This window comes from Haliaeetus leucocephalus, unplaced genomic scaffold (genome assembly GCF_000737465.1).
Source record: "Haliaeetus leucocephalus isolate CR32 unplaced genomic scaffold, Haliaeetus_leucocephalus-4.0 Scaffold933, whole genome shotgun sequence".
Classification (NCBI taxonomy): Eukaryota; Metazoa; Chordata; class Aves; order Accipitriformes; family Accipitridae; genus Haliaeetus; species Haliaeetus leucocephalus.
In genome coordinates, this window is record NW_010973369.1 from 1,212,812 (window position 1) to 1,223,785 (window position 10,974).

The window sequence follows — 10,974 nt, forward strand, 5'->3', positions numbered from 1 at the left end:
TGAGGCACCGGGCACCGGGACCTGTTGCTGCCGCCTCTTCCAGCAGCTCGCTCCCACGTTTGGAAGAAAACCCTGCGGGGGGGAGCGGAGCTGGGGCAGGGGCTGGGCTCGGGGTTGGGGTCTTCACGCCCCATGGCACTGCCCTGACCCAGCCCTTGCGCAGGACGAGGAAGGGGACGCGTGGCAAAGACGGGGCCCGGAACATCCCCAGCCCACTGCTTTGGGGCGCAGCAGTGACCGGGTAGCCCCTGCCTGCCGTTCCCCGGCCGGAGCGGGTGTCCCCGGTGTTTGGGAGCTGGAGGGGGGTCCCACTGCCCCTCCGCACGCAAGGGCAGGGTGCTGTCTCGTGAGGCAGGTGGGGTGCACAGGGTACCCGGTTACATGAACGCTGCCCTTTTGCGACCAACGGGAGGGCTCTGCCGGTGCGTCCTTGTCCCCTCCGTGCCCCTGTGCTGAGAAATGTCCCTTTTAAACCGCCGGCAAAACGAAGGAAGCGATTGTAAAGCCCTTGGGGATTTCCAGGCACGGAGAGCTGGGGTGTTAAACCAACGCACTCAGGCTCAGAGATGTCTGCTCCCGCAGAACTGAGCAGCGGGAAGCCTCCGTTACAATCCCTGTTTTCCTTCCTAAACTGCCCCGCTCCTCGGTGACGTGCCTGAACTTCAGGCTGGAAACTTCTTGGCGCAAGGGTGGCGTTTCTGCCTGCCTTTGGTTTTCACGCGGCTCTGAGCGTGTTGGAAACTCCGTGAAAGGAGACTGAAACCGGCAGCAAACAGGCAGGCAAAGGGCTGTCATGGTGCGTGGGTGAGAGGGTTCGTATCTCCGTGTGTGGGCAGGGCAGGCAGCGGTCTCGGCAGCCCCAGGGACAGGGACTCTTGCCTCCTGACGTGGCTTCTCCCAGCTCGGAGGGGATGTGGCTGCAGCCTCCGGCTCCCTCTGGAAGTGGGGAGGTTTTGTGGTGTGGATGTCTGGGTGCTGGGACTGCATCGAAATTGTGCTGGTGGCTGTATCTGTGGGGTGCCTGAGCCTGCCAGCCCTTCTTTTTGGGAAGCATAAAGCCCCCTTCGTAATGACCCCTTGGTTGCCAAGTTACTGCTAGCTCTGTGGCTCTCCCAGGAAAGGAGAAACACCACTTGGTTCAGTTAAAACTTTATTTTTGCAGTGACGTATATGAAACCAAGTAGTTGTCATGTAAAATGGGAGCTAGGAGCTGTTACAGGCGGTGGGACAGCCCTGCCGTGCCACTGCCGCTGCGGGGGGAGGCCATCGCTCCTCGCCCGGGATGCTGATGCTTTCAGGTTAAAAAGTGTGCCAGGCACATTTCACCCAGGGATGCTTCACCGCAAACCAGGGTGCGAGTGAGGTGTCCTGCCTTGGGATGTGGCGAGGGGATGGGTGCTGTAGCTGCTGGGCTGGCCTTCCCCTGGCTGGCAGGACGGCGGGGAGCCCTGCAAGAGCCGAGTTGGCAGAGGCTCCTGGCCCTGGCAGTGGCTCTCGGTGCAGGCAGCCCGGGAGAGGAGCCGCTGCTGTAAGGACGGGCTCCGCGGCTCGGAGCAGCCCCCGCTGGGGCCTCTGACAGCTGATAACCAGAGCCCTCTGAGGGGCTTGGCAGGCCTCTCAGTGAGGAAATGCCTGTGGCACTGGCTGGGAGCAGCCCCAGGGCAGGCGGTGACAACAGGCTGGGCTCAACATCTCCCTCCGGGATGAGAGATCATCTCTTGGAGGCTCCTTGGGACAGGCCGTCCTGGGGCGTAGGGCATGTCCAGGGCTGCTGATCCCTGGATCCCTGGCTGCTCCTGCCCGGGCTGGGCCTTGGCAGTAGCTGCTGCACCCCTGCTCCCTGGCACGGAGGCAGCAATGCTGCTCAGATCTTCCTGCGGGTTCAAAAGTTAACGTGCAAATTGATCTCCTCAAGCCGCTGGGAGGTTTGAATAGCATCCTTTTAGAGTGGAGAACGGGGAGCAGCAGGTAAATAGGGCTACTGTGCAGAGAGGAGCAAACAGCCAGATTGGTTCACTTCTCCCTGGCTCTTTTGCCTCTCCAAAAACATTCAGCTGTCTTATCAGTTTAGATCATGAAGTCCTTGGAGCTGGGATAGTCGCTCAGCACACACGATTAATAATGCAAATAAAGACATGCTTTGCTGCCAAAATTGATGGGGAGATGGCCAGGTTACGTGTTCGCTCTGTAAGGAAATCTGCGACCATTCAGAGTGGTTTTGGAGCAATCATCTTCATCTGCTCTAAAGCCTTGTATTTGGGCTACTGTGGTTGTTACAGGCATGATGTGGGCATCTGAGGAAATGGGGCAGCAGGCTGTCCTGGCACGGTGCGGCTGAGTGCTGGGAGAAGGGCTCGGCCTCGCTGAGGACAGCTGGTACCCAAGCATCCCCCTCCCCACCCGCTCCTCCGTGTGCTCCAACAGCCACAACTGCTTTGTTTCTCTTCTGTTTCAAGGTGGCCGAGAGAATAAAATGCCCATCTTGATCTCCAAGATATTTAAGGGGCTGGCGGCGGATCAGACTGAGGCGCTGTACGTGGGGGACGCCATCCTCTCTGTCAACGGGACCGACCTTTCTGAGGCGACGCACGATGAGGCAGTGCAGGCGTTGAAGAAGACGGGCAAGGAGGTAGTCTTGGAAGGTAGGAAACGAGGGTGCGAGGAGGTACGAGGGTCCTCCTGCTTCCAGGGGCTGATCCCTGTTTTTCCTGGCGATGTAGTGGGAGCAGGGGGGTGGCACATCATCTGCATACACATTTGCATATTCTTTCAAATGGAAAACATGTGCAGACTGGTTTATCTGCTCATCTGGAGAGCTGGAGGTAACTGCTGGGATCTCCCTATCTCCCTCCAGAGAGGGAGAGACATGTGTGTGCCATTGCCCACTGCCCAGTGGCTTCATCTCCCCACTGTGGGACCGTGGGCAGGCAGTGATGGGAGGTGTGGGATGGGTGTATGGGGTTTGCAACTCTTCCGTTGTATGGCATCACCCTGAGGTCTGCAGTTTCTGGAGCAATAGAAAACTTTTTCTGCTTTTCCCATGATTTGCATTTAAACCCACATCCTTGGCTGGTGTGGCTCTGCATGCTTATGCCAGCAGGGAGGGGGTATGCTGGCACCCCGCTCCTTGCTGAGCACCTTTTGCTTTGCTGGGGAGGATTTTGGGCAGGCAGGAGGAGCAGGCTCCCGGGTGCAGGCAGGGCCAGCTCAGGAGTGCAGCCACAGGAGCAGCCTTCCAGGAGATCCCTGGCAGCTGAACCCCAACTGCAGCTCCCCCAGATCTGGCAGCTGAGGCTACAAACATCCCAGGGATGCAGCTTTCACCATCCCAGGGGAGACTGGAGCTGCTCACCTGGGAATGGGCTCCCTCTTGGTACCAGGCAGCCAGATCCTGGTGTCTCCCAACCCCGTGGGGGCTGGCACACTGCAGGAGCCCCCCGAACCCCGCTTGGGGAGTGGGTGAGGGCTGGTGGCTTGGGACCGTGGGAGCCCTGAGGGAGAGACCCCATTCTTCTCCCGTTACCCTTCACATCATGTCTGTCCGTGCTTGCCCACCCTCTGCCAGCTTGGCCGGGCAGGGCTGAGCACCCAGGATTTGTCCCTCGGGACAGGACCCTTCCCCTCCCCTCCCCACCAACTAGCTCCCTGGGTCGCCCTGGCTGACTGAGAGGGTCTTGGCACCAGAGACCCTTCCCGGTGTGGTTGTAGGGCTGCAGATCCAAAAGGGAGGTTTTATTTGGGGGCAGTGCTCTGGGCTCTGCCTGGACAAAGAAGAGCTCTGTGTCTTCTGCTGCCAGCGACCGCCGTGGCTCTTGCTTTCTCGTGCCTTCCCCAGATTGTCTCAGCTCCAGATTTTCATTTTTAGCTTCGCTCAGCCCTTTCTGCTGTGGGTTCCTCCTCTCCTGGGAGCCGCAGGACCACGGTTCAGCCGGAGGAATGTGCTGCTCTGCACAGCTGCTGGGAGCAGATAGGGTTGTTGTTGGGGTGGGTTTTTTTTTTTTTTTGACCAAAGAGAAACACAAGAGCCTCTTTCTCTGGGAGTCTGCGAAATTCCTCCCTGTAGCTGCTGTTCTTGGACCACCCTCTCTCTGTTTTTTCTTTTCATCCTTTACTTTGGCGTGGGTTTCCTTTCTGCTAGAGGTTCTGCAGGAGGTGGAGATGAGCTGCCCTCTCTGTAAAGAACAACTTCTCTCCCTGTAACACCTCCTCCTCCTCCTCCATCCCCCTGGGAAGCCAGGCGCTGCCAGGAGGCAGCTGCAGGCAGGGCCTTTGCTGTGGCTCACTGAGCTCAGGTATGACCTGCTGGGCTTCTTAATTAATTAAAACTCCCAGCAGGTGCCCTTGGGAGGAGAGTGGGGCTGGGCTGGCTCCCACCTTGACACTGGAGGGAGCTCAGTGTGTAGCTGATGCCTTTGGGCTCCTGCAGTGTGGTGTTGCTTGGGGGTGCTGCAGGCAGCAGCTGGAGTGGGGCAGGGGTCTCTGCTGCTCATCTGATCCCAGACATGAGGTATAAACATAGTGCATCTCCATCTCCTCCCCATTTTGGGTTTGCCTGCCCGTGGAGGATGGCAGGGCTGGTACTGCGGTGTGGTCCCCGTCAGGCTGTCACTGCCCTGTGGAGGTGGTGGCCCTGCCTCGGAGTGGGGCGTCCCCTGCCTTATACCTGCCACCCCGATGGCTCTCCAGGAGCTGGTGGCCAAGTGCCCTGCCCCAGGGAGGGGTGACAGGGCTGGGGGGCAGAGGGTGGCCCTAAAGTGCCCAAAGGGTGTTAAAGCAGGGGCCTTGCCTGCTCCCTTCTACAGCCTGGGCTCGCTCCAGAACTTGGAGAAAAGCACCTTAACATCAATTAGGCACTTTCTGGTCCTTGCGTGCTGCCAGGTGTGACTCCGACTTCCCTTATGGTTTCTGAAGTACCAAAGCTGAGTAATTTGGCATGGCCAGTGTCTGTTTGCTGCCTTGCTCCTCCTGGCTGCATTCATTCCTGGTTTTAGGAGTTTTTAAGGTAGTTTGCAAGCAGTGTTGCAGCAGGTAACAAAACTGGGAGAGCTTGCACCACCTCACAGGGCAGTGAGCTGGAGTGAGACTCTCCAAAGTGGCAGAGCTGGGAGGCGATGCATTTTAATTTGAATATCAGCAGTGGCTCCACGTGCCAGGTCTTAGCCTGGGCTGCTCAGCTTGGCTTCTGGCTCCTGGGTGTCGTTGCTGGCCGGGCATGAGGACACGCAGATACCTCTCAGTGTGTCCTGCCAAGTTTTTTTTTGGATGTGCCAAACTACTCTCTTGATATTTGCAGGAGGAGTTTGACTGTATTTATATTACATTGTTATTTTGGGGAGAGTTGCTCTCCCTTACCTTAATTTTTCTCTTGTTTTTTTGTTTTTGGGGGTTTTTTTGGCATTGCTTGGTATCCAGAGACCTTCCACCGCAGGGGAAAGACTGATAAACATCCTTCCAGCTGCCCTGGGAAAGGCTTTGGTGCCAGGAGTGGTTTTCTTGCAAGGCCCCTGTGCCTTAGTGGCACGGGGAGAGAACTGGAAGCAGTGGGGAGGAGGAGCTGGGGCAGCTGTGGGCATCTCACCTCCGTGGCAGCCTCGGGCTTGTTGGCTGCAGGGTTGCTCCTGGGGCTGTCGCAGCTCTCCAGGACTCGCTTGGCCAAGTAACGGCCTGGAAGCTTGAAATTCAGAAAAGTTAAGGGGTGCCGGGAGGGCACGGCATTGGGGATGCCCAGCTCTGATGGGCTGATTGCCCTAACCGTGGGAAGCCCAGGCAGTCGGAGAGGGTGGAGATGTGTGTGGTGTGAAATGTGAAATACCCACAAAATTTAGGTGACCCTGGGGTAAATAACACACAATGCAGGGTGGAAGCGTGTTTTGAGTGGAGGCAGGTGGTGGCAGCTGAGATTTGTGCAGTTCCCCATCACTGCTGCCCTTTGGGCCTCAGAAAGGCTTCAGGAGAGAAAGCCCTGAGGTGGCCTTCAGCTCTTTGTGGGACACCAAAGTGAATATCTTCTGGCAGATGTGACGGTCCTCGGGGTCTGAGCAGCCAGGCTTTGCCCTCGGCAGCGCTGCATGTACTCTTGTGCTTTAGGCATGGTAACAAACCCAAGCAGAAATGGAGGCTTTGGACCTGCCCTGGAGTTGATGCAGAGAGACAGTGAGAGTCCACATCCTCCTGCCTCCTCCACACCTTGCTGCCCTGAAGCTTTGCTTTCCCTGGGGAGTTTTCTGGGAACATTTCTTCTCCTGTGGAAACAGGGAGAGTTGTCCCATGATCTCCCTAGGATCACTCAGCCCATGGGTCACAGCTGGCCATGCAGCACAGGGGAATATTTAGCAAAGAGCAGGGGTGTGACATGTGGCACTGAGTACTAGGACAGGGTCCCAGGGCAGGAGGGACAGTGGTGGCACCTCCATCCTGCAGCGTCCCTTGGAGTCTTCCTCCCTGGGGTAGAAGGACTTGAGTTGAGGCAGCTGGGACCAGCAGTTGCTGCCTTGTTTGTGCTCCAAGCTGGGGTCAGGGGACAGTCCCTGGGTGGGATGCTGGATGGGGTGGCTGTGGCAGCCCCTGCATTGAGTGTTTTGGAAGAAAATCACAGCGTCACCTTGAAGTTTAGAGGTAGTTTCAGGGTGTCTCTTTGGGAGGTGCGTTAGCTGACACCCTCCCCCCCCCGATTTAACATGTTCATTTTGCACTGTTGTTCCTGAGGCAGAGAGGGACCAGCTGGACATGGGCTTAGCAACTCCTTAGGGACAGTGCTGGATCTCCAGGACCAATCTGGAAGCCTTCCTGATGTGATGGCCACCAGTACAGTCGGACCTTTTTGACTTGCCGTGCTGTGTAGATGCTGCTGGAAAGCTCTTGGCAAGGGAAACAGCACAACTCATCTTACCCCTGACTGACAATGCAGTCTTAAACCTCTTTGTGTTGAATCCATGCCGTGATCTCCGGGCTGAAGCAGAGCGTGCCAGCACCTGGCTGGTGGCCCAAGTGGTGGGTGGGGGCTTTGAGCCTGCTGCTGGGTATCCCTGTGGCTGGGGCTGTTTTCCTGGCTGGAGGAAAGTTTGTGGCTCCTCGGTGAAGCTCTAGGGGGTCAGGAGCTTGGCTTCAGGCGGTGCTGAGCCATGGGCATGTGTGTGGGGCAGGTTGTGGTGACTTGGGATCAAGGGTACAGGAGTGTTTGGTTTGGGCTTGTTCTCCATCCTTAGGAGGGATGGACTGGTAGAGGGGGAGAATCTGTTACCCAAGAAGTAAAACCAAGGAATTTTGATGGTTTTGCCCCTTTCTGGAGCGCTGAGGAGAAAAAAAACCAACTGCAACACAGACAGAAGAGCAGGGTAGACCTAGGGCCTTTGGTTAAACATGTCCTCGACACAGCTCGCTGCAGGGTTCGGGGTACATACGATGCTCTGACGATGCTGTGGGCTTGGGAGCCCCTGTGCTGTAACCCCTTTGCAGAGGGACTGTCCAGGCATGGGTGGCCACAAGCAGCTGCTTACATGTGGCCTCCCCAGAGACTTTTGCTGTTCCCCAAAACCTAAAATGAAGTGTTACTTAGTGCAAATCCCTGAGCAGTTAAAGGTCCTATTTGTCCCCTCTCCATCCTGGAGAGGATCAGTGGGACAGGCTGTCTCCCTGGGGGAACAGAGAGCCTGCATGGCTTTGGGGGCCACGTGGATGAGCCCAGCAGCCACCGAGAGGGCTGTTTGCCTGCTGAAGGTGGCTTTAAGTCAACAGCAGTGAGGCAGTGTTTCTGCTGAGTGATTTTTGGAGGGTGCTGGCTAAGAAGGAGAGGGCAGCCAGCCTGGGAGCCCCAGCACTGCAAGATGTTAATTAGAAAAAAAATAAAATTCAATCATTACAGTTATCAGTAGCAGAGATGATGCATAACATGGTCTGAGTTGTTGGCTTTAATGAGATGGAGGTAATTAATGAATCCATTCAATACCAGGTGATCCTGCTGCAGTGATGGGACTGGCAGAAGTGTAAGTCAACCCGCTATAAAGCCCATGTTGGGGTCACCAGAGGAGACAGCAGCTCCCATGGGACAGTGGCCTGGCCCTGGTGCACAGCCCCCTGGGGAGCACTGCAGCCTCCAACTCGTACTAGCTCCCTGTCCTGGCTTGGGACCCCTCTGTACTGCAGGAACACATCGGTGCTTTGTGACCAGCCTTAAATCCTCCTTAAAGCCACGTGCCAGACACACAGCTGGCCATTGCCTAATTCTCCATGCCCTGTCCTGGGCTGGGCAGTGCTTCTCTCCTCCATGGCTCTGTCAGGACGTGACCCCACCATCGCACAGCTAATGCTGGTGACGTCCTCCGCGTGTCCAGGGAGCCACCGGCTGGCGCGGGGATGCTGCTCGGGTTTCAACGGCTGAATGGTATCTTTCTGAACTCCAATTAGTTCCCAGGCACCGGGATAATGGCAGGTCCCCGCTGCCAAGATTAATGACTTGGGGTAAAATCCAACGTGGCTCAAATGCCTGTGGGAACACGGCGGCTATTTATAATGGGAGGCATAGGGCACGAGGCTGGTGGCCCCATGCTGCCTCCTTGGCCCCGGGGCCACCGCGGGGTAACCCGACCCATGGGCTGCTGCAGCATCACAGCCATTTATAGCTGCATCCCGCTGGGGCCGGGCAGAGCGGGGCATGCAGCGGGGCTCTGCCTCCCTGCCATGCCCCACCGTAGCTCGTGCCGCAGTTTCAGGATTTAGAGGTTCTGGGGGCTCGCTGGGATAGGAATGAAGGGGAAGATGGGGGGTGGTGGGCAGGTGAAGGATGGGGGTGGTAGGCTTTGTGTGCAGACTCTCTCCTGGTGGGAAGAGGGCTTTTTTTTGGCACAAAATCAGGCTGCTTTGGCTTTGCTGCAGCGATGGAGCTGGTCCACCAACCAGCCACCTACAAGAGTCGGCTGCAAAGCCAAGCTCGTGTCCCCCCTCCTGCCACCCACACTGCTGACTTGGACCTGGCATGGAACCAGCAGTGATGGCTGGGGACGTGGCAGCAGGCACGTGTCTGTCCCATGGTGTTTTCCCCAAGGGCGACCAAAGGGAAGCCCTTCCCTAGAGCCACCAGCTGATCCCAGGGCAGGACCATTGGCTGGCATCCCCCCCTGCTCAGCCAAAGCTTTTTGGCCTGTGCTGCAGACCTAATTTTCAGGATGTAGCTATGGGGCCCCATCAATTGGCGGTGACTTTCATCTCCCCCTTCCCCTAAACCTCGGAAGCCGGCTGCTGTCCTGGTGCAGCTCTGAGGGCTCTGGCTCCAGAGTCAGACTTGCCGGGGACTGAAAGCTGATTTCTTGTCTCTGGTTTATAACTCACGGGGCAGGGCTGTGCGAGCTGTGAGCATGCAGTTCGAGGCTTTTCCTGGGGCCAAGCCATGGTATTTGAGAGCTGTTGCTCCCAGTTGGCGGCGGGACCGGCTGTACCAGCACAGTTTGGACTGTGTAATTTTGGCCTGGGACTCCTGCCCATTCCCCGCCCCCTGCCTCCCTGTGCTGCCCTGAGGACCCGATCAGACTTGGATCTGTGAACTGATCTGGGTTAAAGGAAAGAAAAAAGCAGGAAAAGGCCATTTTTATCCCTCCTGGAGGGCTCCCCGAGCTGGGATGGTGGGGCAGAGGCACTGAGAGGATCTTAGGTGTCATGTCACCCTCTGGCACAACCTCACCCACCAGTGCCATCCCCTCCCCACACCCACAGGGGTGCAGGGCAGAGGACCTGCAGCACCCAAGGGTACCAGCTCTGGGGAGGTAATGGAGGCGGCACCGGCTCTGATGCAGGGAGGGTGTGAGGAGTATCAGCAGGGCAGATGGGTGCTGGTGGGCAGGATGGGGCTGTGCTGGCCGGTGCCATGCCCTCAACTGGGTGCTGCCTCTCTTTCAGTGAAGTACATGAAGGAGATCTCGCCCTACTTCAAGAACTCCTCCACGGGGGCAACAGTCAGCTGGGACCCCTCGCCTGCCACCCTGCAGAAGCGGTCATCACCCCTCCTACCCACTCGGGAGCTCCGGGAGGGCAGGACCGTGCCTCTGAAGATGTGCTACGTGTCCCGCAAGTGCCTCCCCGCCGACCCGGAGCACAGGTCAGGGCATGGTGCCGGGGGTGGCGATGCCAGCACGGTGCCCCGGAGCACCGAGGGCCGGCGGGGACCCAGCGGGGCCGTGTCCCTGCAGGTACCTGGAGGTGTGCTCGGCGGACGGGCGCGTTGCCCTCTTCCTGCGGGCGAAGGACGAGGCCACGGCACAGTCGTGGCTCAGCGCCATCCAGGCCAACGCGGGCGCGCTGCTGCCGCGGGTGAAGGAGGAGCTGCGAGCCCAGCTGGCAGGTGCCGGCACGGTGGCTGGACGGGACGTCAAGCACGTGGGCTGGCTGACCGAGCAGGTACCCCCATGCCCCTCGCCACCCCGTGCCACCGCGCTGCCGGTGGCCCTGACCCAGTCCCCTTGCAGCTCCCCAGCGCCGGCACCAGGAACCTCTTGGCCGTCCTCACTGAGAAGGAGCTGCTGCTGTACGGCAGCCTGCCGCAGAGCCGTGACGCCCTGGGCAAGCCTGCGCACAGCTACCCCCTCATTGCCACCAGGTAGGGGCCACCGACCCAGCGCCCTCCTGCCCTGCGCAGGGGCTGGGGCGGTGGCAGTGTCCGGGGGCAGGGGCTGGGGGTGGTGGCAGGGGCTGGCAGTCGGGACAGAGCCCTGGGGGTGGTGGCAGAGCCCCGGGGGTGGTGGCAGTGACTGGGGGTGGTGGCAGGGGCTGGCAGTCGGGACAGAGCCCCGGGGTGGTGGCAGGGACTGGGGGCAGGGGGTCAGGGCAGAGCCCCAGGGTGGTGCAGTGGCAGGGCTGGGGGTGGTGGCAGGGGCTGGGGGTGAGAGCAGAGCCCCACGGGTAGTGGCAGAGCCCCAGAGCGGTGATGGGGGCTGGGGGTGAGGGCAGAGCCCCGGGGATGATGCCAAAGCCCCGGGGGGTGGCGTC

At 58.8% G+C, this 10,974-nt stretch overlaps 1 protein-coding gene across 1 annotated transcript in view; it reads left to right on the forward strand.

Annotated features, from left to right (window-relative positions):
* The window catches only part of SNTA1 (syntrophin, alpha 1), a 24,774-nt gene that overhangs the window by 12,858 nt on the left and 942 nt on the right, over positions 1–10,974 (forward strand). Inside the window, exons 2-5 of the mRNA XM_010584096.1 lie at positions 2,457–2,642; positions 9,889–10,087; positions 10,179–10,386; positions 10,455–10,585. Of these exons, the coding sequence (XP_010582398.1) occupies positions 2,457–2,642; positions 9,889–10,087; positions 10,179–10,386; positions 10,455–10,585 (724 nt within the window). The remainder of the gene's footprint in view (positions 1–2,456; positions 2,643–9,888; positions 10,088–10,178; positions 10,387–10,454; positions 10,586–10,974) is intronic.